This window comes from Harpia harpyja, chromosome 4 (assembly GCF_026419915.1).
Source record: "Harpia harpyja isolate bHarHar1 chromosome 4, bHarHar1 primary haplotype, whole genome shotgun sequence".
NCBI lineage: Eukaryota > Metazoa > Chordata > Aves > Accipitriformes > Accipitridae > Harpia > Harpia harpyja.
In genome coordinates this window covers 6,058,728-6,085,117 of record NC_068943.1, presented here as the reverse complement: position 1 = coordinate 6,085,117, position 26,390 = coordinate 6,058,728, and the positions used below count along the sequence as shown (strand labels likewise).

The following is a 26,390-nucleotide window of genomic DNA, read 5'->3' as shown; positions in this document are numbered from 1 at the left end:
GCTATAGCCCTAGTTAAAACGATATACAAAAAAAGCCAGCCTTGTAAGAGGCAAAGCCCATTCCCTGTACTCTGCCTAGGGTAGCCAGGAAAAAACAAGGGAGAACAGGTATGATCTAGTTGGCAAGTTGGTTCTGGTTTGATGCGTTTTCTGACAGGACCGTACATTTGGTGACAGAAGACTGTGCACTGTCACGCAGAATCGCAGAACCCCTGGGGCAGGAAGGGACCTCAGGAGATCCCGGGTCCCACTCCCTGCTCCGAGCAGGGTCACCACTGCCCGCAGATGGGGTTGCTCAGGGCTCTGTCCAGTTGGGTCTTCAAAACCTCCAAGGGCGGAGGTGCACAGCTTCTTCAGGGAAAGCTTTCCCAATGCTTAATTATTCTCAGAGTGAAAATTAGTTTCCATGTATCCTCCCCTTTTTCAATTTACGACCGTTGTCTCTCATTATCCCACCATGCACATCAGTGAAGGGCCTGGCTTCATCTTCTCACTGACCTCCTCCTAGGCACCCGAAGGCTGCTGTTTGGTCCCCACCTAACGTCTTAGACATGTCTTTGAAATACTTCATTAAAATTTGCATCCTTACAAATTTATATTCTCCTATGTCAAGAAAAAAGTCTCAACACTCCCAGTTTCCTTTTACAGCAGTAGGTCCTGAGATCCCTTTTCACTAATGATTTTGAAGGGCGTGTGACAATGTGATATGTAGAAAACATGATTATTATTTTAATGGTTATTCATTACTTTAAAAAAGTACAAAATCACAGGTCCTAACTCCAAAAGCCTACAGTGTTTTAAAAGCAAGTTGTCAGTTTGCATAGTCGTAGGCCAGCTGTCTTCATTCCTAAAATATTTAAGAAAAAAAAGAGTGTCCACAAACGTGGGTTTTACCATTTTTTGTGGTACAGATGTAGCACTGGATTTTGAAAGTCATCTTTTTTCTATATAATATAAATCTAAAACAGTGCTATGTTCAAATAGCTTACCTAGTAGCTCGCTCTTCTCATAGCCTCACATAGCTCTATACTATTATTGAATTTGCCCTAGCTTCACTTCAAGGAAAATTAGACTCTAGGTGGAAAAATTCCTAATGTTGTACATGCAGCATATTTGTTGCCACAGGTTCACTCTCTTTCTTCTACCCTTCGGGATTACCTTAAATCACTGCTGTTAAAAGTTGTTTGATGTCAGAGAGTGAGTGATCTCTAAAGACACTCTTTCTCATCTGTCATTCTTTAATCGGGTGTGGGACACTAATCTTCTGATCAACAGCCATGCAAAAAAATAAAATAGTGCTGTAAAGCTTTCCTGAGGTTTTTCTGAGAGCATGGATACAGAATTTAATTTGCTATTTCAGACTATATTTAGATTTTTAAAAAGGGCTTGCAATTTCTAAACAGAAAAATCAGGACTTTTATAATGAATCCTAAAGCAACAGATTAATGTAAAAGAAGCTGAAGTTGGTGACAGGGAGTATCCCTGCTAACATGCAACAAAATGTGAGGTTTCCCATTTCCTAAGTGCTTCCCAGAGCCCAAACACCACGTTTCTCTTGACTGTAACACACTGTGTCATCACAAATAACTTCCTGAGCAACCACCTTTGCTTTCCAGAACCAGAAATATAATCCCAGCTATCTGACTCCAAGCCCTCCCCCTGTCTCACTGATATACTGATATATCAGCAAGGGCAACAAGATTAGGGTAGACTGTTAATCTAACTGCTGGTTTGGAGATCTGTGTGAAATAATACAAAACTTACTTAAAACTTCTGTTTGCTTTGGGAATGCTCCAGCTCTAAAAGCATGCATAGAAATAGATACCCTAACATGACTGGTAGATATATCATAGGGGCAAAAAGTCATGAAATGGAGGCTCTCTGTAGTTACTTCTCACTCATTACAAAATATTACGTTACTGGTTAGTTTTTTAGGTTGGCCTGAAGTTTGCACTCTGTGCGTACAGGCAGGGAGTTCAGGCAGGGAGTCTTTGACTCCAAGACACCTGTATATAGGTGCCTACAATGTAGACATCTCCAGGTTAGCAGGTATCTAAGCTCCATTGTGGTCAAGGTACGCAGTGCAATGCATAGGGAGGCTCTAAAGTGAGACAGCTCGTGCCAGAGCTGGCACCTGCCCTCGGCCAGCTGCATCCCTCTCCAGACACACACCGCTGCCCGTGTTGAGCAGCTCCCCTCTGGCTTCGGAGATTGCTTAGACATGTAGCTTATATGTAGACCACGGCATTTAGATGTCTTACCCTGGAAGTAGCATCCAGTCCCTTCTCTGGGCAGGTGTGTCCTACAGATACAGCTGCACTATATGTCACTGGGATAACGAGAAGCAGAGTTGACCAACAGAAGCTTGTGGCCAATTTGGAAATAGGAAACAGTGGGCAGTTTTCTTCTGGTTGGATTCAGAGCCATGGGACAAAATCTCAGAGGAATAATGAGACATATCTAAAACCTTATAATTTTGTACCTCAAAATGCAAGTTGTTGGGGTTTTTATTTAACTCTGCTGAAGCCAGTGGCAAATTCTGCTTTAATGTGGAGTAAGTGTCTATAGGACATTACAGCCACTGTTTTAAGTAAGCGCAGTGCTCAACATCCCAGTTAAAACCAGCAGAAGCAGTGGGTGCTCAGATCCTCTGAGAAAACAGCCAATTAAGTGTTTTTCCTACATGCTGAATGGGTGATGTATGTGGTAAGACTGGATAAATGTTGACTTCTGAATGGTGACTGCTGCTCTTTCAGAAAAAGACTTTTAAAGAAACCCATGAAAACCTGAGAGGACAGCTAATAGTATTAAGGTCACAAAATTTTGTAGAGGATGTCTTAGAAAACCATTCCCATCACAGTGGTCTAGCATCCCGTGACAGATGCTAACCTTCAGAAACCTATTTGCTGTTGCTACATCATCTTTGCAAAAGTTTGTGGGCTAGCTAGTTTATCTGTCTGGCTTGATGGGTAAGCTGTATGATGCTTCCCGCAGCCAGATGGACATGCATATAGTTTGTGCACTGTTTCATAGCTTTTTCATTACAGTACTGTTGTTCTGAATAAGAAGTATACAGTCCTTGTTACGTTGGGCAGGTAATCTGTCAATTAAGCACATCATAGATACAGTGATACTCTACACAATAACACTGCCAGCCGTGACCTGATATGTCTGCATTACACTAGGATGACTTTGACCAGTTCGGATCAGGCCAACAATTTTTCTTTGCTTTCTGCCTCCCCCCGCCATCCTTGTTGTGTGCTCTTATTCCCTAATTATTCATGTATTGCATTATCCTTATTTTTGTTTCATTTACACTCTTCTCTTCACCATTACCCATACCGACAATACGTTGCCTGAAGAGAGGTTGCTGATCAACAGTTAGCTCTGTTACTGCCTCTGACAACTTGGGCTTCAGGATAAAACTGGGAAGCATAAGGCTTTTGTTCACATAATGCAGATCCTTCTTAACCCTTCATCTTGCTACCACGTCTGTCATTAGCAGAAGCATGCTGCCAGGCTGGCTTTTGCTGGGTATTTCAGACCTTTCCTCGGGAGCACACTCACTTCCAGGATTAAAGCTGCTAACTTCTTGTCTCAGCTGGGTCATAAACTTGACCAGGGCTTTTATTTTCCCTGCTACCGGGAAGAACCAGAATGTGGATGGTTTTATGATGCACCTGGGTTTTTCAGTCGTTTAGGTTCTTCTTAGTGCCTTCCAAAATATTCTCCAGTGACTCTTTTTCTCCGCCTCAAGTATTCCTCTGTCTCTGCATCAGCTTCTAGGAGTGCACTGTTCTCCTTTTATGAAGCTCATCACTCTCTGCACGTAAGGTCCTGCCTCATGCTTTGAAAGAAGAGGGAATAGCTTTTTTTTCCTCCTCTCTGAGCCTCTGAGAGTGCTGCCTGAGCTCTCCTTGTGCCAGCTGCTCCATGCAAGAGCGGGAGCGACAGAGAAGATGCCTGCCATTCATCCTTCTTCCCCAGGAGGCCCTATGGGATGTTTTTGTTCTCCATGTGCGGTGATCCTTCACGTATTTAGTAAATCTCCCCCAGCTGGGACGTCTGTTCCATGGCGATAGAAGAGGCAAAATGCCCTGGTTTGGGATCACCTCCACTAACAGCAGAGTCTGCTCCTCTGAAATTAATTTCTAAACCAGAGCAATACTATTGAAGGATTAATGTAAGATCAGAGTATTTATATTAAAATACCTTATAATGTGAAAGAAATACATGTTCTTAGGTTATATAACTAGAAGCTCGTTTTAGCTGTTCTATTAATGAAAGGTTTTCTTTGCCTAATGCTAATGAAGAGACTGGATTTTGTGCGAGTGGGACTAGAGCCTTCTGAATTCCCAAGTGCTTTTTAATTCTAGGGTAAACAGTAGTGTGCAGCCTATGCTCCACACCAGTGCTTGTTTGGGCCCTTGCATGGATCATCAGGCCCTTGCCCTGACCATCACGGTGCTTAGCATCTGTACAAAAAATCAACTGTCCCATAGTGGCGACTTTGATAACACATTAATTTCAATACATTGTGCTCAAAAGGAGATAGTTTAATCTGGGGAAGTTGCTTGAAGTTTCATTTCAGGAGCAGCTAACATCGTGACTAGTGGGCTGGTGTTTGAAATGTAATCTAAACTGTTAGTACACATCTATGTGTTTATATAGACAGTCACAAGACACATTGGCAAATACACACTATGCATTTACTATGATTTTTCTTTCATTGACAACTCCAGCTTATGGCCAGATTCCAATGTAAATTTTTACACACGCACATATACACACACTCTGATATAGATAGAGATATAGATGATACTGATATTGATATAGATATAATTTGTATGGTTGTTAATTAATTTGGAATGTTTTCTGTAAAACATCTTCTCACTGACGTGCCAGCATATTCTGCTTGGCTAGTCTTTAAGCACTGAGGCTGTCTGTGACAGCAGTTTGCATAATCGATGATGGGAGTCCGTTGAAATTAAGCCAATAAGTCCGTGATGAGTTTGCTTTGTCAAACAGGGTAACAGATGTTATTACTTAATTCTTTGCTGAGTATTTCCCACAGTGGGTAGCTGTGGAGTTTAACATAGCCGTGTAGGTACGAGCACGGGTGACGCAAGGGGGTCATTTACACCGACGAGAACAAGTGCACGTCTGTATTCACAGTGGCTCAGGCATGTTCACTGTATAGCTGACTTGATACTCTTTTACTGAACAGTGAAGAAAGGAGAGACTGAAGGCCATGCCCAGTTGAATATGAATATTTTTATGAACTGCTTCTTATCTTTATTATGAGCTGACTGCTCAGCCATTCCTAGTGTGATTGAACACTGTATATTAGGCACTGGGAGCTCTGAAATGCTGCTATATTTAATCCATAAATGTCCACATTTGAAAACAATTTCCTAAGATAATTTTTATAATTGTCCAACTGAAACGAATGTGCATGACCTATCTATTTTTACTTATATCATTATTCTAGAGACATGACATCCTTTTCCCTGAAAGAAAAATTTGTGCCACGACTGCTGCACAGCATCCCCCAGTTCTCTGTGTAGCATTCTAACGGTGTCACCTAAACAGTGCCGAGGATCAGGTGGAAGAAATCTTAAGGTCTTCCAACCTCAGATTAGTTAAAAGGGTGATGGAGAGTCACGAACAGAAGGTTAAACAGAAGGTTGTAAACTGTGAGTGCGGTGGGGATGGCTGCACTCTTAGTTACTAGTGCCTCGGAAACTAAATGTATGTCAGGCTGCTGTTAAAGGTTGTCTGCCAGGTGAAGAAGCCATTCAGTTGGTAATACAAGAAGGCAACACCCTGAAAGATGCACAAACCAGAAGAAAATTAATCAGGATAGTGAAAACAGATGCAGAAGTCAGGTAGTCACAAGGAGGAGCAGCAACAGACTGGTGAAAGTTTCTCGCCCAGTCTGCGTAAGGGAAGCTGCGGATGTCATACAAAGACGCGCTGTTCTCATTTCCCTGCATTTGCTTCGTACTTCTGTTTATTTCACATCCAACACATTTACATATCCAGGGATGAAATGGAAATGATTGATGCAAAGGAGGTATTTTTGTTAATTGTTGTTGCTCTGAGTCATGCCTGACTGGGACTGCTGGAGATGAGTGAGGAAAGACAGAACTGTTATTAGAGGTATAAATAATTGTCAAGAGCAACTTTTAAACCCATCTGTTACTGCACATCAACATGCAAAATTATCCAAAGAGGGGAGGGGCAGCAATACAAGGACTAAGCCAACGCCACGTCTCTATCAATGTAGAAGTTGGCAACTGCCTCTGAATCTTTGTCCATTTTTTTTTCATTTCTGCTCCCTTGGCGCTTCAGTCATTTTCTGTCACAACCCTATCAGTGCCTGCTGGATGTTACAACAACAGTGCCTTACGCTCAGAGCTGATGGGTGTTTGAGAGTTGGGCTGCTTTATCTGCACAACACTAGTGAAATGCGTCCACTTTTTGTCCTGTTAGTTGGAAAGCAATTCTTAATGTGCTCTCACACACGCAAGGTAGAGCCAAGATGAGATGAGCATCCGATTTGAGAAGGGAAAGTGTGCTTGAAGTGCTTAAAGAGAGTGATTTTGGTAGTGGAACTATACTGCAGAGCACACAGGAGGACTTCTGGTACTTCCTGCTCTGCAGGAGTAGAAGAGGGATTTTAGAAATACCTGTCTACAAATGGTTGCGTGATCCTTGGGTTCACTGTTATAGGGGCTGTGTAAGTAACTGAAGTGGATCAAAACAGCTGAAGTGCAGTTTGGTCATGTGTGAGCTGCAGCCAGAAAACCCAAGCTCCAAATCATTTTGGAAATATCATCCTTCAGAGTATCATCTGATGCTAACACGAATCATGGCTTCCAATGCAAGTGTTAATGAAAATACAGCTGTGGCACTCCCTAGTTTATATCCTTCCACCTGTAACCTTTCTGCTGTGAAATAATTCTTGAAACAGCTGTTCCCATTAGATAGTAGTTCAAGAAATGACCCTGCAGCAGAACAGAGTCTGTAGTTTGGCCTCATAACCTTATTCCAGAAAATATATTATAGATCCTCTAGGTGGAGAACTGAGCGTGAATGAGGACAAGCATTCAGCCCTGTTTCCTTTTGCTTTGTCTGCACTGGGGAATATATCTGCATTTTTAGGACTATGTGGGCAAACACCTATTTCTATGACAAACCTGAGGTTTATGGAGAAGTTACAGGGAATCTTTAGTGCCAGAACATGGGCGATACCTGAAAAAGGAAGGTAATTGTCTTGGAGATTGTTACAAATTTTGAGATTTTTCATTTAACTGGAGTTAGCTCTTATATGAGATGGCCCTCACAAAGTGCTTGTTTGTTTACAGGGTAATTTGTCTTCAGCAAGCTTGCCTCCTGCTTACTTGCTTCATCCTTCTCTAGGCTCAAGAAAGAGTACTGAGATCAGACTTAAGATTTCTTAAGAAATCTTAGGGCTCATGGTTTATTAATATATTGTTTGCAGTCAGATGAGTCATGCAAACTCACAAACCTATTTTTGTACCAGACTGTGTGTTAATTTTAGTCATGAATCTTCTGCTGGTTATTCTAGCTGACAGAAATCATGAGTATTTTGGTTTTGCTTTGTCTTTATGATATCACCCTGTAATTCAGGTGAGTTGTTATTGAATAAAACATTTCTCAGTAAAAAACCTCAATCTGTGAAAACCTGCTTGAAGCATACTCAATTGCAGTCCTTTCAGATTGCCATAAATAGAGGTGCAAACTGAATTCAATAGCTAAAAGATGAATTGACAATGTGAGTTCTGCAGTTATTTGCTCTATTTCAAATCAATATTTCTTGGTGTCTCTTTTGTATTCTTGACAGGTGAGGTTGAATAATGATAATCTTTATATCAACAAATGCTTTTGTACTACACAATTATAACTAATTTCAATCAAGCACTTGTCTAAAATTAAGTCATATGAATGGATTTTGGGTCTCTCATTATGTTCGCTCCAACCCATTTAATAATAGGGTTCTTCTTAAGTAGGTGGCTGATGCCAGTCTTCCACATGGTGTTATTTTTAGCACTTGCAGCATCCACATGAAATTGCTCGTGCTTCTCTTATATAGTGACCAAGCGCTCTATGGATTATTGTCTTGTGCATCTTGTGAGACATGCGTGTCTCAGTCCAGAAGAGAAGTGGCAAGATTATATAAATCTCTTTTCCCACTGTTTCTGATATTACTGAGGGTTACCATTTTGAAGTAGAGGGGAGTACACTTCAGTTAATTGGCTTCTACATAAAATAACTACTACTGAACAGTTGATAGGTCAAAGTAATTCTGTTTCTCTGATAGCTGCTTATTTCCTTTAATCTCTGTCTTTCTCCCAATTTACCTTGTATTTTATTCACAGTATTTATGAAGCTTTAAGCTTTTTACTCTCTCAGAAGTAGTCACTTAAAGTGCCTACATTACACCAGAAAAAGTGAAGGAGGGAGTGGTGGCAGTGGCAGGAAATCGTTTTATTGGAGAATAAAAAAGTGAAATCCACTGAATCTTAAAACTGTGTTTAATGATATGTTTCAGGAACTTCTATTACATCACGATGCTGAGGGATCCGGTGTCACGGTACTTGAGTGAATGGAAACATGTCCAGAGGGGTGCGACGTGGAAAACTTCCCTTCATATGTGTGACGGAAGAAGCCCAACACCAGATGAGCTGCCTACCTGTTACGAAGGAGACGACTGGTCTGGAGTCAGTTTACAGGAATTCATGGATTGTAGCTACAACTTGGCCAACAACCGCCAGGTGCGCATGCTGGCAGACCTCAGCCTGGTGGGATGCTACAACTTGACTTTCATGAATGAGAGTGAAAGAAATATGATCCTTCTCCAAAGCGCCAAGAACAATCTGAAAAATATGGCCTTCTTTGGGCTCACAGAATTTCAGAGGAAAACGCAGTATCTCTTTGAGAGGACATTCAACCTGAAATTCATTTCCCCGTTCACCCAATTCAATGTTACGCGGGCCTCCAACGTGGACATTGGTGAGGATGTGCGGCAACGGATAGAGGAGCTGAATTTCTTGGACGTGCAGCTGTACGAATATGCGAAGGACCTGTTCCTGCAACGCTTCCAGTACTCCAAGCAAGAGGAGCATCAGAAGAACCGGCTAAAGAGGCGAGAGGAGCGGCGGCTGCTGCGGGAGCAGAGAGCTCACCAGTGGCCAAGGGAAGAGGCAGCAGAAGTAGCCGTTACTGAAGATTATAATAGTCAGGTCGCAAGGTGGTGATGCTTCTCCATCTTGACTAACCAATGAGAGGATCAGAGAGTTTGTGCAACTTGGCTACCTGGGAATTAGCCAAGGAAGGCCTACTGCTTTGGTAAACGAGACCATGTCTGACAGCTACCCCTCCTTGTCTCAGTTTTTCTTGGTTTCTGCCAGTGAGGAGAATGTATTTTTTTCTTAATAGGTATTGATTAGTGTTATTAAATGGCAGTAGAATAGATTCCTGTCCAAAAAGACTTCTTCAAAGCCCTAAGCTAGGAGGATGGATTGAAGAGAGAGCTATATCCTTTGCGTTAACAGATGTACGCTATACAATCTGAGCTACCAAAACTTGTGCAGACGTGAATGAAAAATTGGGAAAAAATACCTAGTTTGGTTCCTCTGTGACATGAGAGCTGGTTTATTTCATACTGTCCTTTGCAACTGTATTGCGTAGCTTTCTAGTGAATGCAGTGGAGGAAAGCACATTGCCCTTCAAATTTCTACGTGCTGTGTTTTGATTAAGGGGACAACTTGCTAAGGTGATTAAAAAAGACCTAGGAAATGCGGGATTGGGGCATCACTTGTTCTGTTCTGTTAGCCAGCCATCAGAGATGATTTATAAGTGAAGTGATGGAGGGGTTGGCTTATTTCTCCGCAGATGTTGAGACTTACTGAACCCAGCCAGGTAGCAGCTATCTTTCTGAGTGTGTGTGGCAAAGGGAAAGCCTTGAGAAATTAGGTCCATGTGGCAGCTGAGCACACATTGTGGAGATTATCTGGCTGGAGGCAATGAAATCAGCCTTCACATTCACAAAAGGTGAAGAGGGGCCAAGCAAACTACAGGGAAGAGGAAAGGGAGAGCAGGAAAAGCTTAAATATTAGTGTGACATTTTCCAGATTTGCTGTAAAAGCCTGGAGATATATTGTCTGTGAAGGTGGGCAGGTTTATGATATTGTCTGTTAAAATACACTGATGCCAAGTGAATACAACTTAAATTGGTTTTCTCTCGAACTACGGTAGTGGCTAGACAAAAAAAGTCAGCTTTCGTTTTTATAGGATACATAATGGATATGTGGAAAGTCTTGATATTTATTACTCTGTATGAAGATTCTTTGTAAATTTATTGTTTTCATGATGAGAGATCTGTATCTGTTTTTCTTCCTTGTCTAGAAAAAGATTCAATGGGTTCTTCCTCCATGTGTTACATTCTTGTGGCTAAACTGCATCTATTTATTCCAAGATTTTATGTTGTTCCATTCGTAACAGTGAAATTTTAAAAAGAGGGTCCTGTGCACCATAGATCTTTTGAGAGAGTTTTTTTCCTTCTTCTTCTAGCATAAATGTAAAGCATTAGGAGGAAATTTCTCTAAGTGCCTCAACGTGGCTGCTAAATCGAGATGCTGAAAGTATATTATTGCATGCATGAACGGCTTTTACCTTACAGATTTGCTAATTAGAATTTCCGGAGTACCTGATGTGGATGCACATTTCTCATTTATTTTCAAAATTCAAGGTTTTTATCCAGTCAGTAAAAAAATAAGAGGCTGAATTTGAAAATTTCTCCCTTCATTTCCAAGTCTTTTTTTTTAGTACATGCTGTATCTTCTTTTCTTCCGACAATGCTATTGCTGCTTATCTATGCACAATATCAAAACTATGATCTAACGATCCTGTTGAGATTTAAAGCATACAATAATACATTAAACATGGAATATCATAATGCCTGTTAAGAAGTGAAGAGGGCTACCGGGACGGTGCCTCATTATCAAGGTAGTTTATTAGCAATATGCTGCTTAATGCCCGATCGTCCATATGCTACTTTTGGGGTGAGTAGCGGTGGGTTTTGGTCCCTAATATCTGTTCCACTGGTGGATCACGTCCATCTCCTCCCACCTCCGTGTTCAGAAGGGAAAACGCGGGACTGCAGATCGTTATTCTCCTGCCCAAGCGTGAGATGTCTGCCTTAGAGAGGAGTGAGGAGCTCTCTAGACTCCCTGGACGGAGCTGCTTGGATCCCCATCGCCTGGAAGAGGTACTCAGACACCTCGCTCACGTGTGGACACCTACCTTCAGAGTTCTAAATCGCAATGTTTGCAGTCTAGGACTGCAGCTCACGCTGGGTGTCCTGGCTGCAGGACGGTGAGGCGGTGGAGAGCTGAGCCTGGTCGGTATTACTGCACCTCTAGTGCAGTGCAGGTAATTTGAAGTGCTCTGACGTCTTACCCGCTGGCACCGGGGCTTCAGGCTGGGCTGGCCGTGGCCCTGTGGAGGGAAGGAGCTTTTTGGCCGGTGATGCGGGGATGACAGGGAGCTGTTGCATCTCTCTGTTCCCAGGCCCGTTGCTGCATCTTGCTGCAGACCCCGCAGCAGGAGAGGGGAAGGATGCCTTTGGCACCTGATACCTTATGTCCGGGATTTGCAGGCGTGCTCCTCATTTCCATGAGCACAGGGGGGCTAGGGGTGCTGGGGGGACCCCGAAGGGTCGCGCAGCAGAGGCAGGGGCAGGGTGGGCAGTGGTGTGGGGCGTGTGGGAGAGGCAGGGCTGGCAGGCAGGGCACAGGGGCTTGGCAGGAGGAAGAGCTGCGTGGGAGAGAAGCCAGGCACGTGGGAGGAAAGATGCAAGGCCAAATTCACGTTAAGGAGGAAGGTAAGCAAGGAAGTAGAATCACTCCCAGCCTGTCTTTTGTTGTAAAGCATCCCTTTTTCCTCCTAAGCACAAAAAAAGGGTCCCCTTCCTCACGTCCCTGCCTCTTTCCCCAGCGGGCCACCTCTCTGCACCACTCACAGCAATGGGGACCTTGCTTTTCATTTAGAAAATTCAGTGTTATCTTTTCAGGCGAGAGGAGACAGAGCTCAGAAATGGTTCCCTGGAGCCTCACCAGTGACTGTAAGTATCAGTTTCAGCTGTCTAAGTACACCAACTGTTCTCCAGACTATTCCTTCTGCCTGACACAAAACAAAGCCTAATGAGGAAAATCGAAGCAGTCTTTGGGCGGTTTACATTAGCTTTAATAGTTTGGCAATACCTTAATGCAATGCCTAACCTTTTCATCAGTCATTTCCCAGGAGACAAGATTAGGGTCCTGAAGAGCCATTAATGTGCTGTAGCATCTATGTTAACGGGATTTGCCTTAATGCTTGGGATTTAGTTAAAATTGAAGTTGGTTTGTTGGTTTGGTTTTTTTCCCTGGAGCATGTGTAGCAGATAGCCCTGGTTGTGCAGGAGTAGTTGGGGGTGGGGGGCAGCCAGTGGCTGAGATCTTGTCCAGAGCCCCTGGGACTGAAGGATCCGGCACCTCCTTCCCCAGCTCCAGCAGTAGATCCAGCAAGCTCACTGCACCGAGAATACTGGTTTTGTTAGCAGAATTTCCTGGCACATGACAAATGAAGCAGTTTGGAAATACTTTCAGGCTGACTTCTAAGACACAGGCTTGCAACTTTTTTCCTCTCGGGCGCTGCGCCTGAAATAACGTAACGCAAAAGCAAAATAAAGGCCCTGGTTCCTATCGCTGTTATTCCAGGTTTTCATTGCTCTGACAGCACGGACTTCACTGTAATTGCACTGGCTTGTGTAAGATCGGAGCACAGCATGTTTCTTTCAAAACCTTCATGAGCAACAACACTATAGGATTTCTGTCCATCTTCCTGGCATTATTTTGTTGCTTAAACAAGGCAATTTGGCTTCTGCTACTGTGGTGCTGAAACAAATCTCATTCTTTTGTAATGGAGATGTACTTGCTAATCTCTCCCATCACATCCTCAGCACTGGCTGCCTTTTCCAGTTACAATTCACTGTAGGCTTGGAGCAGACAGAGAAACATGCTGTGTCATTAAAACTTGTTCCTGGTAATTTGATGTCTAGTCCAAGAACTCAGCTTATTGCCTATGGGCCATACTTTATTAAGGAATGAAAATTTGCCCTCTCTTCCCCACTCATCAGTGCTAACAATAAAAAGCTTTTTCACTGTGGGGAAAGAAAACACCACCATTTCTGATGGTCAGTATTCTTCACTGCAGTTGTGTTAATAGTGAGGCTGCGACAGCCCTGCTAGGGAGTCTACCCAGTATGCGGTAGTTATTTGCAGTTCACTAAAAACAGAAGTACAGAACAAAAAAGTGATCGGAGTCAGATCCAGAGCCAAACTTCCTAACTGCAGCATATCCATTCAACCAAACCAAATGGCAGGTCACATCACCTTTGTGAAACATCTGGAGGTGTTTCAGATTTGACGTCCGCTACTAATCTGGGATGTTTCTCAAGTAGGTCTTCTCGTTAACACATGCTTCCTTCTGCACCAGTGGGTTCTTGTTTCACACCTGCAGTCTTCTATCAGTTATGAACGCCGATGTTACAAAACTTACTGCACTGACACTTTTTTTCCTCTGTTGCTGTTCCTCTGATATACGTGGAATTACTCTTTTTTGGTCTGGGGTAAGGAATATCTTGTTTCCGGGCCAGTGGAGACTACCCTGTATGAGATGAACAATCACAATAAAATCATTCTGCTGGAGCAGATTGCTGTATCCTCCCTACACGTGGCAAAAGCATACTCGGAAAAGGTAACCAGTTTGCACTGAAACACTTCTTTCAGTTTGGTTCTCGTAATACTTTCTTTGTGAATATTTGTGGAGGGAAATAGGTTCCATAGCCTACAATGTCCTTGGCTTTCTTCTTGGCCGTATCACTAGCTCTGTGATTTCAAATGAATGTTGGAAGTGAAAAAAAAAAAAAAAAATCAAGAGTTCCCATCAGTTGCCATATTTAAGATGAAAGGATAAATTAATAGGCTGTAAATTACTTTATTCTTTAGGAATTTTCCTTCTGTTTATGTGCAATAATGTGTGTGAATTCTGCTACTAAGAGATTGTATTGTGAGTAACCATATCTACTTTTATTCCTATTTACAAGATAGTTTGTAGACCTAGGGATTTTCATTGATGTAAAGCACAATTTAATGAATTATTTAATGTGTTTAACCATTGTGATGTCAGAAGCAATTGTTTTCATATATTTATTTGTTGGTGGTTTTCTGTGAAATGATGCTCACTAAAAAATCTGTTAAAAATGAAGAAGTTTTGTTGAATATTGTTGGGTCCATAAATTACTTATGAGCAACAAATAAACATTGTTTGCGTTTTTGAAACACTAAAGGTTCCATCTTATCTACGTAGCCATAAAAATGACTAAAAATGCTTCTGTTGGGCCAGTTTCAAGCATTAGTAAAGATCCACTGTGACCATAATTATGTTTTTTAACAACATGTACAGGGAGGGAAAGCGTGTTGATGTAACTTGCTATTTAATTATGCTGGGGCCAAATACCAAATCTTTTGATTCTAATTGACTTTGGTGGGCTTTATCTCAGATTGAGTTATGACAGGAGAGTCGAGACTTGAATAGTCACCAGCACTAATTCAAGTGACCCCAGTGTCAGAATTTCCATATTTTGATTGAATTAAGACTTAAGTATGCAAATAATGGTAGTGAATTCATTGGACTTCATTTCTACTCCAGCAGCACTGAGAACCAGTCCAAACTGTCAGGATAATCTCATGAGCTGCTGTGGGGAAGGATGAGAAGTTGCAGTCTGTTGCCACTGTTAGTCTTGTATGCGTGTCCTTTTATCTTCTGAGGGTACATGGACCTTGGGAGGAACTGATTGCTTATTCATCCATACTGTTTCCTGTAAGTACGTGAATATAGTGAACTAGGACAGGGATGGGAGCACGGACAAGCACGGACAGAATTGGGTAAGGAGGAAACACCGACCCCTCTTTTACAGAGTACCTGAGGCCCTCTGTTAGGTCTGCTCCTTCCAAGAGTAGTCCAGCCCCCTGTTCCATGACTGTTTTATCAGACCGAAACTTTTTCACGTTTCTCCATTTTCCCAACAACAAGATTTGCAGACATGCCACATCCCTGGAGGTGAGTCTGGTTAAAAGAGAAGGCCGTGCTGTGGCAAATTAGGATGTAATGACCATGACCAACCCTTTTTTGATTAAAGTTGACTGACCTCTGCTAAGTGCTGTGGAAAGCTATATTAATGGTAAAAAAAAATATATAGTCTGCATGAGAAATTACCCTTGGGACACAACAAAGGCAGCATTTGATGAGGGTAGCAGAAGAAAAAAAGCTCTCAAATGTTCTGGTTAGTTTTGTTTTCTTAATTGTTCTTCACAGCACCTTAGACTCAAACAGCTACTGTTTAAAAAGCACCATTGTAAGCAGGGGCTGCTTGAGCCTATAGTAATCAGTACGTCTCTCTAGAATTTATTTTCGTATCAGTCTCCCATTTTTTAATTTCTCTAGCTCCATTCACTTCAACACTGAATTCATCTGTACTGCTGATTTGCTCTTGAAGTCTTCATGTAGTAAGACTGTGGGTAGCTCTGTATGTTAGGAGGTGTTTTGACTGTCTAGAGCTTGACAGTGGTGATGAAAGGGTCGAGTATTTATGGGTAAGAATCAGGGTAAAGGCCAACAGGGCAGATAACATGGTGGGAATCTGTTACAAACCACCCAACCAGGTGGAAGAGGCAGATGAAATATTCTATAAGCAGCTGGGAGAAGTCTCACAATCACTAGCCCTTGTTCTCATGGGGGACTTCAACTTACCAGATGTCTGCTGGAAATAAAATACAGTGGAGAGGAAACAGTCTAGGAGATTCCTGGAGTGTGTGGAGGAAAAATTCCTGAGGCAGCTGCTGAGTGAGCCAGCTAGGGAGGGTGTCCCACTGGAGCTTTGTTTGTGAACAGAGGAGGACTTGTGGGTGATGTGATGGTTGGAGGCCGTCTTGGGCACAGGGATCACAAAATGGTAGAATTTTTGATTCTTGGTGAAGTAAGGAAGGGGGTCAGCAGAACTGATACCTTAGACTTCTGGAGGGCAGACTTTGGCCTGTTTAGGAGGCTGGTTGTCTGAGTCCCTTGGGAGGCAGTCCTGAAGGGCAAAGGAGTCCAGGAAGGCTGGACATTCTTCAGGAAGGAAATCCTAAAGGCGCAGGAGCGGGCTGTCCCCATGTGCTGAAAGAGGAGCTGGCGGGGAAGAAGACCGGCCTGGCTGAACAGAGAGCTTTGGCTGGAATTCAGGGAAAAAAGGAGAGTTTATGACCTTTGGAAGAAGGGGCAGGCAACTCAGAAGGACTGCAAGGATGTCGTGAGGTTATGCAGGGAGAAAATCAGAAGGGCCAACGCCCAGCTAGAACTTAATCTGGCTACTGCCATAAAAGACAGTAAAAATGTTTCTATAAACACATTAGCAACAAGAGGAGGGCTAAGGAGAGTCTCCATCCTTGGAGATTCCCCTTGGATGCAGGGGAAACATAGTGACAAAGGCTGAGAAAAAGGCTGACGTACTTAATGCCTTCTTTGCCTTGGTCTTTAATAGTAAGACCAGTTGTTCTCAGGGTACCCAGCCCCCTGAGCTGAAAGACAGTGACAGAGAGCAGAGTGAAGCCCCCATAATCCAAGTGGAAATCGTTAGGGACCTGCTACACCCCTTAAGACACACACAAGTCTATGGTGCCGGATGGGATCCACCCAAGGGTACTGAGGGAGCTGGTGGAAGTGCTCACCAAGCCACTTCCCATCACTTATCAGCAGTCCTGGCTAACTGGGGAGGTCCCAGTTGACTGGAAGTTTGCAAATGTGATGCCCATCGACATACAAGAAAGGCTGGAAGGAGGATCCAGGGAACTACAGGCCTGTCAGCCTGACCTCAGTTCTGGGGAATGCTGTGGAGCAGGTCACCTTGAGTGCCATCACGCAGCACGTACAGGACAACCGGGTGATCAGGCCCAGTCAGCGTGGGTTTATGAAAGGCAGGTCCTGCTTGACTGACCTGATCTCTTTCTGTGACAAGGTGACCCGCTTAGTGGATGAGGGAAAGGCTGTGGATGTTGTCTACCTGGACTTCAGTAAAGCCTTTGACGCCATTTCCCACAGCCTTCTCCTGGAGAAACTGGCTGCTCATGGCTTGGACGGGTGTACTCTTCCCTGGGTAGAAAACTGGCTGGATGGCCGAGCCCAAAGAGTTGTGGCGAATGGAGTTAAATCCAGCTGGTGGCCAGTCACAAGTGGTGTTCCCCAGGGGTCAGTTTTGGGGCCAGTTCTGTTTAATATCTTTATTGATGATCTGGACGAGGGGATCGAGTGCACCCTCAGTAAGTTTGCCGACAACACCAAGCTGGGCAGGAGTGTTGATCTGCTGGAGGGCAGGAAGGCTCTACAGAGGGATCTGGACAGGCTGGATCCATGGGCCCGGGCCAGTCGTATGAGGTTCAACAAGGCCGAGTGCCGGGTCCTGCACTTGGGTCACAGCAACCCCACGCAGCGCTACAGGCTTGGGGAAGAGTGGCTGGAAAGCTGCCCGGTGGAAAAGGACCTGGGGGTGCTGGTTGACAGCCGGCTGGATATGAGCCAGCAGTGTGCCCAGGTGGCCAAGAAGGCCAACGGCATCCTGGCCTGTATCAGAAATGGTGTGGCCAGCAGGAGCAGGGAGGTGATCGTCCCCTGTACTGGGCACTGGTGAGGCTGCACCTCAAGTCCTGTGTTCAGTTTTGGGCCCCTCACTACAAGAAAGACATGGAGGTGCTGGAGCGTGTCCAGAGAAGGGCAACGAAGCTGGTGAAGGGTCTGGAGCACAAGTCTGATGAGGAGCGGCTGAGGGAGCTGGGGCTGTTTGGAGAAGAGGAGGCTGAGGGGAGACCTTATCGCTCTCTACAACTACCTGAAGGGGGGTTGTAGCGAGGTGGGTGCTGGTCTCTTCTGTCAGGGGGCTGGAGATAGGATGAGAGGAAATGGCCTCAAGTTGCAGCAATGGAGGATTAGGTTGGATATTAGGAAAAATTTCTTTGCTGAAAGGGTTATCAAGCACTGGAACAGGCTGCCCAGGGAAGTGGTTGAGTCACCATCCCTGGAGGTATTTAAAAGACATGTAGGTGTGGCGCTTAGGGACATGGTTTAGTGGTGGACTTGGCAGTGCTAGGTTTATGGTTGGAGTCAATGATCTTAAGGGTCTTTTCCAGCCTAAATGATTCTATGATTCTATATATGTGTATGTATATGCATCCGGACTCAAATCAGACAGCCTTATGATGAGGTTAGTAATCATGAAGAACTAGGTACAATTATGCATATGCCTTGCAATAGCACTGTGCTAGATAACCTGTGGTAGCCCCTTTCAGTGCTGTTAATGAAATCCCCACTGCAAGTTTCTGTTTTCATGCCACCCGTACATATGTTAGGGTGTAATATTTTGGGGAAGCAGAAGGGTTGGAGGACTTTGTAATCTCCAGATTTCTCTAGACTGCGGTCTCATTACTTGCTTGGTTGCTGCTGTGAAATAAGCTTAGTTCCTGGGAGACAGATGTCAGCCTCTGGAAACTCATACTATTGTTTGAAACCAAACCCCCAGAAGCTGATGGCTGAGTGGGCATGAAGGCTGGATCCTGACAGTGAAGGCCAGATGGTATGGGGAGTTCATACTACTTGGGAGCAATTCAGGCTGCTGAACAGAATCATCCAGTGCCTTTTTCAGTGCCCTGAAGTTGCCCACCTGACCTTCAGCAGCTGCTCCAGATCTCAGAATAGATGCTTTGTCATATATTTAAACCCTGTGCAGATGTCTCAGATACCAGCAGATCTCCAAACAACAGTCTCTCTCCTTGAGACTTATGGTTAGGAACCCAAATAGCTCTCACAGTGTTTCTAGTGTTTGGGGGCATCACTGGAGACAATCTGCAAGCTGGGAGTCTGTCACCACCACCAGTTGTGAGCATAAAATTAAATGTACTGCAGGGCAGTGTGAGTGATGGAGGAGCAAAATGAACGTTGTTACATTTCCGTGTCTTGCACTCTGGTGAAAGCAGTTACGAAGTACGGGCAGCAAGATGGTAAATGAAATAAATGTCTGTATTGCTGATAAATATTACTATATAGCAAAAGGAGAAATGGATTTTGCCACCAGAAGACAGATAATTTTTTTCCACATACATGGTTACATTTCAAGAAATACATCAGAAAATTGTACTGTAATGTGCAGTTTATGCCACAGTTAAAAGCAAGAGTGAGACTCAGCATTGCTGGACTGTATTACATACGGCTGGAGAAAGGCTTTGATTTTTAAGATTTCATTCACATTTATTTCTATTTTACCTACAGAGGCTATACAAGGTGTGACACCTTGCAGCATTTCCTAAGAAATTTGTGAGTATGCCCCTAAAATTCTGAATATGAGCAAGTGAGATTAGAAAATATGGAGGTAAGTCAATGACTTATAAATCTTACTGTCTTGTAAAAGCACAGAGTGCTGAAAACATGTAACAGTGAGAATAAATAAGGCTTGCCCTACTTGGATGAGGGGACTACTGCAGGAGTTTGTCTGCTGGGTAAGCAGCTCGCCACTTCACTGTGAAACATATTGAGTGAGACTCCTTTCACATAAGTAGAGGTCACCTGGCAGCCAACCTCCTTGTGCAACCCCCGGGGACGTCCCTACGGGTGACGGAGGCAAGCGCAATTTCAGGGCATGAGCATCTGGCCTGCTTTAGACATTTACAATAGTGTAAAAAGAATCTCATCCCAGAAATGGCTTCTTCCCCTCTCTGTTCATAAACAGGGGGAACCAATCCCCAAATGTACTTTAGGGAAGGCAGAGCCTCAGCTGTGCCAGACGGCGAGGGGGCAGCACTTCACTTTTGGAAAGGCTGCACTTGAAATGGAACTCAGGCTTCCAAGTGGAGAGGTCTTAGAGACATTTGACGATGCGACAAAGACCAGAGGCGGAGAATTAAGGGCCGAGAGGGCTGATCTGGGGACCCTCTGTACAAAGATGGCGATCGGAACCACTGTAATGAGTGAGGTAGCAAAGAAATAGGAGAGAAGTGGGGAGGCATGTGAGCATCAGAGAGCCAGAGAGACACACACTGCAAAAGGCAAGCATGGGTGTGAAGATCCCCTGAAAAATGTGCTTAGCTATGCAAATTTCAAGGAAATAATTGGCAGTTCATTTGGGTGGATTTCTGTCTCACTCAGAAATGTTTATACTGAGTATTTAATGTATCCTCAGGCCCAGCATCTTGAGGCAGGGTCTGGGGGGTCATACGAAACCGCCTGTGCTCTGCCAAAAGCAGGCAAGGTCACCCAGCAGTCCCTCTGGCATTTCACTTCCATGGCACGACATCCAAGTGACAAACAAGCAGCCCTCTATTGCCACACAGAGACCAAGCGATGTCTCCCTTTGTCTATGGCAAGTTTAGCTTCAGGTTTGCTGCTTCAACTGTGAGACTGGCAATCCGGGTCTGGTGATGCTTATGGTAAGCGGTGATGACAATGGCACAGCTACGGAAGTGAAAACATTTCTGACTAATAGGATGCAGGAATATGCATGCTAATAAATGGCTGGATGTTAAATAGGAAAACCAAAACAACCCTAGGTGAAATCCATCAGCAACAGAGCAAAATAAAACTTTGTCATTACTATAATTAACATTGCAATCTGACTGGCCTGCAGATGCATGGTATTCCAGTTAGGACAGGCTTTCAGCAAAGAGATTATGTCAAAATAAACACTGCCAAGATATCATGAATGTTTTGGAAGACTTTAATGCTGCACAGGTCCAGGTGTGGTCCCGGGGAGGAGCGGGGTTAATATGTACGTGTGTATGCCTGTGTCTGCATGCCCACATGTGCACACACATGGTGTTTATCAAAATGCCACTGCTGGCCACTTGCGTAGTTTGGATTGATTCCTACACACTAGACCCATATGTTTTGGATTCCCAGTCAGAGAGACCCCAGCCATGCATCAGCCTTTGTTTTGGGGGATATTTTTACTTAAGGACCAGATACAGAGAAACGGCCCTCCGTCCAGCACAAACTGCTGAGAGCAGGAGGTTTTCCTCACCGGCAGTATTGCCAAAAGCTCAGCAATGGCTTGCAGCTTGAGAGGGTCCGCCCATGAGATGGAGCCTCGTGAGCTTTCTGTTCTGTCTCGTCTCTTTTTAAATGCTTGCTGGTGGTAGCAAATGGTTTTGCAGAACATTTCTAAGACAGTACTCATTTCAGAGAGGAAGGTAGAATAAGAAATACTAAATCCCTTCCCCAGTCCCCCACCATTCTTGGACATGTTGTAGGATTCATGTCAGTGCCCTCTTGGGGACTAATGGTTCTTCCAACAAATCCTTTCCTTTGCATCAAGCTGCTTTTATGAACCATGGAGCAAGTCCCTATCTCAAGTTAGCTTCTTTGGACCTTAGCTGGTCTCACAGCTTTCCTTGCTTTCTCTCCCTCACTTTGTGAGTCCCTTTGACTTCTGATACACTCACACAAGCACATAGTTCCTAAGGCTATCCGTGAACTGGGAGCTCTTCTCAGCTGCTGGCTTCCAGCTCAATACTGGGGGGGGCATTGGGGTACCCTTGTCCCTTCCAAGCATCCTGCTCTCCGCACAAAGAAAACAAGAACAGATGGGTTAAATGGGAGCTATGGCCACCCTAGTAGTAGTGAGTCATGTGGTGGCCAAGACTTCAGGATGTGGCCTCAGCACTGACCATATAAATTGCACGATCATAGGTTTACTCAGCTGTATGTTTGTGAGAATTAAATGGCAAATAAATGAGTTGCAGTTTATGAAAGGTTTAGATAAACAATCATAGGATGTTTCATCTTCTGTTTGGATCAGCTGGGCAGCTAGCTCAGCAGATCATGGGCTGAATTTAAACTTCTCCTGGGTCTGAGCCAGGCTTGTCTTTGCCAGATTTTGTTTTAAAGAAACATCTTTATTTATAAACTCCAAGCAGAATTTATCAGTCAACATAGTTTATGCCACATTTAAACCTATTTAAATATATCACAAAATGGAATAAGTATCTGAAGGAATGAATATGTAGGAAATACATATTTCTGGTACTCCTGGGCAAAATATGCATGCTCGTTGAGCCATAATGGTCCCAGGCTTGGGAAATGTAGGCACTAGTAGAGGGTGATGCATCTCCTGAAACACCTACCTAAACCAGGACATACTAATCTGCCTTTTTATTTCTGTGTACTACAAAGGGAGGTAAACTGACTAATTTGTCTGCTTTGAAGCCATGCCCACTGGATGAACCCAAGCTTACAGTGACCCCTTTAATGTAACTGAGACATCTCCCTGGCTCATCTCACTCTGCCAACAACATCCTATGAACAAAACTATGAAGAATTACATTAAAAACGGGTTTTGGAAGAATTGAACTAGGGCCAACTAGACCTGCGTGCTCTCTCTGATAGTGGCCCAAATGGCTTCTTGTAAGAGCAGGAAAGCATATATATATATATATATATATATATATTTATATGTATATGATCAATTGTCTCCTAGCCACCAATCATTTTCAGGTCAAGGACTTCTTGACCAAATTTAGCATCTCTGAAATTAACAGGGCTTTTCATGGGCTTTTTCTCTTCTTTGAATTTACCCAGTTGCTCCTTGAACTTAAGTATTAACTTCTAGTACCTTTTAGCTTAACTGTGACAAAAGTTTCATGAACACAACAGGAAACAAACTCTTTTTGGCTGTTTCGAGTTGGACGCCTTCTAGTTTCATTTAAGCATGCCTAGTTCTTACATTGGAAGAGATACTGAACAACAAGTCCCTGCTCATCTTCATGCAACTCCTGATTTCATGGTGCCCTATCATTTGTCTCTCTCTTCTCTCTGTCTGTACCAGGCAGAAGAGCATGAGACTGTTCAGTAAGCATCCGTGTCTTTGATTATCCTGGTTGAGCTTGCCTGCAGCATTTCTCATTCTGCTACATCTTTCTTTGGAGATGGGAGGACCAGGGCTGCCCACAGTACTCAATAAACAAGCACACCGAGGATTTGTATGGTGAATACGAGTGATGTTTTCCAAGCTGTTTACTGTTCCTTTCATAGTATTTCCCAGAACTCAGTTTTGGATTTTTCTGACCAGTTCTGTGCACAAATCTGACATTTCCATAAAATTATCTATTCTAATGGCAAGATCTCATTTCCAAGTAGCAATAGTCAACTCAGAACTCAGCACAGTGTATGGAAAGTTAAGATTGGGTTTCCCCCCTCCCCGCATGCCTCACTTTGAATTTATCTAAGCTGAATTTCATCTGTCGTTTTATTGCCATCACTCCGTGTCATCAGGGTCTTCTGCAATTCACAGTCAGCCCTTGTCTTTAGTACCCTGAATAATTTAGCACTATTCTCCAGCACAGATTAGCGTCCCCAGAGCTCATTCTGCAACCTGCCTAGGCAGCGGGGGAGCAGAACTTGAGGCAAGCTGACATAACATCCCGGTAGCAGATATAAAGGCTTCATTTGCCTTCCCAACCATTTTGATGAAAGTGCTGAGATGTATGCTGCCATTCTGCAGCTCTTGCCATGGAGCTGAAAAATCAGTTTTTATTAGTGTTGAAATTGCTTTTCACACAGGTTGCCATTAACAGAAAGGTATTGCTTTTTTGCTTCGTTCTTTTAGCAGAAAGTCATACTGAAAGGGTGTTTAATCCCCTTTCTCATCTGTATTATCAGATTCTTTAAAAACTTTTGAAATTATATTGCTGCTTCCCTCTTTCACACGCAAATTTTGACAAACGGAAATTTCTGTCTTTCCAGCGCATAAGCAGCTCCCCTCTTCACTTGGTCTCTCTGCTGTAAGGCTATAAACAAAGGCATATTGAGCGAGCTGGCAGTGAAATTACAGAAAGCTGAAAAGGTCAGAATCTTAAATCATAGATCAGATAAGACAAAGAATTTCAGATATCTCACAGCAAATAAGGTACAGAGAATGTGATGAAGACTGTGTATAACACAGCATGAAACCGTATATGGAAAAATGTGAAGTGCTATAAACTTCCTTTTCTGATTTAATTTGCTCCAACTGCATTTAGAAATTAGAGCAAAAATGCATTGATAGCCACATTATTATTTACACGCAGTAGGAAGCAAGGCTGAGCTACATGCAGAGATTGTCAAGAAGGGGGGGTGCTTTTAGTTCTGCAAAAATCTCATTAATTGTGTTTTGGTTTGGAAGCTCAAAAATCAAACTTGCCACCCTAGCAGCTGCCAGAAAGGTATAATTACAATGATTTAATGCTTATATTTCAATAGCATGCAAGAATTCAGGCTCGTTTACTTCTCTGGATATCTGCAGTAGGGAGACATGTGTGAGGAGGCACCCACTCTAGAAGCCATAAAAAGTGGGATCAACCAAGACACCTTGCTATAGCCCAGTCTGTATCGGTGGTGTTTTTTCTCCAGGAGCGTGCAGATGACCCAGGATTGGTGCTCAAGGATACCAAAGGCACTTTGAGGTGAATTACCCGAATTCCTCACTTGTTGAAAGCAAGCCAGCCTTCATCATCAGCAAAAGCTGTTTTCATAAACCCATCCCCCAGAAATCCCAGATTAGGAGGAGAAAAGTAGCAGCTGAAAGTTAGGTGAACATCTTTCTCCTTGCGGTCAGTTACTGGAGAGTAAGCAAGAGGTGGCTGGAGAAAGGAGCTGTTGCAGAGGGAGTTAGGTGACTTTTGGGGTGAAACCATCCCTCTTGCTTTGCCCATTTTGCTGCAGAGACAGCAGCTGCCTGGTTCCCCTCTGCTGGCTGGACAGCCTGGGGATCAAGCTGGTTTACAGCAGAGGTGAGCTGGGGAAGAATCAGGTTAACAGATTTTGGCAGTATTGTGGAGCATTATTTTCTTCAGCTTTTTCCTGTAAGGCTCAAGGACAAGAACTTTAATGTTTCTTCTTAAAATATAAGACTTAACTTCTTATTTATGAGCTGCTTCTGAAACTGAAAGTGTCTTGTAGCCTTACTTCAAAATCCCAGTGTTTGGCTTAGCCTATAAATAATACAGCAGTATGAGGAGATGCATTTCCGTGCCAAGGCTGTAAATACGTAGCGAATATTGATACACTCTCTCTTAAAGCAGGCAGAAAAAGCTGCCGGGCCACAGGTATGGGGTGACTCTGGAGTGGGCTTGGAAGGTCAAGGGGGGTCCTTCTGCCCAGTGGGAATTTTGCGTTCTGGTTGCTTCATGCATCTAGCGCACTGCTTTGGCTCTTACCAAAACCCCAGGTAAGGAACCTCAAGCTGACAGATGTTTTAAGGTCTGCAGCAATATATCTGACACTGCTTCTGTCACGACCTAGACTGGACAGACCAGGGAGCCGTGTTTAATTTGAAATTCCCTCGGGTTAAATTAAGGTGAAAGGACACCAAAGGATCAGTTAAAGATTTTATTCATGACAGAAGCAAACTGAACTGGTGAGGCGTGGTAGTAGGTGGCAGGGTTTCTCACAACAGGAATTGGCATAAGACTACTTCTGTAAACCGTATAACCATATACATCGATTCAGGGAATAAGGAGATCCCTCCCGTTGAGTCACGAGGTTCAGAGCAGACCCCCTGGCTTTCTAGACTCCTCCTCAGAGAAGGGCCCAGGCGCAGCTGGATCTACTCTTTGTCTCATACTTGGTCAACAGTTTATGTCTTAAAGGGATGAGGTGTGGGGATTGTGGAAAAGGAAAAGGAAAGAGAGAAGAAGACAGAGACAGAAAAAGGAAGGGAGAAAGATTTCATGGGTCCTGGGTCCAGCATTGGTTCAGTCAGCCGAGGGGTCCAGTCCCGGGCTTGCGCACCCAGGGATTCAATTTGTGTCCTTTTATCATCCTTGCCCCTCCTTCGGGCGGGCACCCGAACTCGTCAGGTTAATGAGCAGTCTGTGAGCCTTTGGGCTTTTGGGTTGTTTGGGGAGTAACTTCTCCTTCCCTGCAGACAGGGCCATTGTTTGATCTTTGTATCAGAACAGGGAGCTGCGCACCCTCCAGCACGCCGTCCCCCTCCTGTTGCTGATGTCTGAGCTGATGGGCTTTTCACCTTGGTTCCTTGCTGTGCAGCGTTTGTCTTTCAGCAGAACTTGCCCCACCACAACGTTTGAGGCATTAACTCTTTCAGTCTCTCACAGCTTCTCAGTGGAGAGTTAATTCAAGACTGTTAATTAGCAGTGAGCAAGACAACCTGCCTGAAACCCTGAGTACCTTCTCGCCCCTCAGTGGGGAGGTCTCGGTACAGCAGGTGAGGGGTGCAGCATAGAAAAAAAAAAAAAATCACACGT

At 43.9% G+C, this 26,390-nt stretch overlaps 1 protein-coding gene across 1 annotated transcript in view; it reads left to right on the top strand.

Moving 5' to 3' along the window:
- Positions 1–11,753, top strand: part of HS6ST3 (heparan sulfate 6-O-sulfotransferase 3) — a 306,807-nt gene extending 295,054 nt beyond the window's left edge. Inside the window, exon 2 of the mRNA XM_052785999.1 lies at positions 8,579–11,753. Within this exon, the coding sequence (XP_052641959.1) occupies positions 8,579–9,284 (706 nt within the window). The 3' untranslated portion in view covers positions 9,285–11,753. The remainder of the gene's footprint in view (positions 1–8,578) is intronic.
- The last annotated feature ends 14,637 nt before the right edge of the window (positions 11,754–26,390 follow it).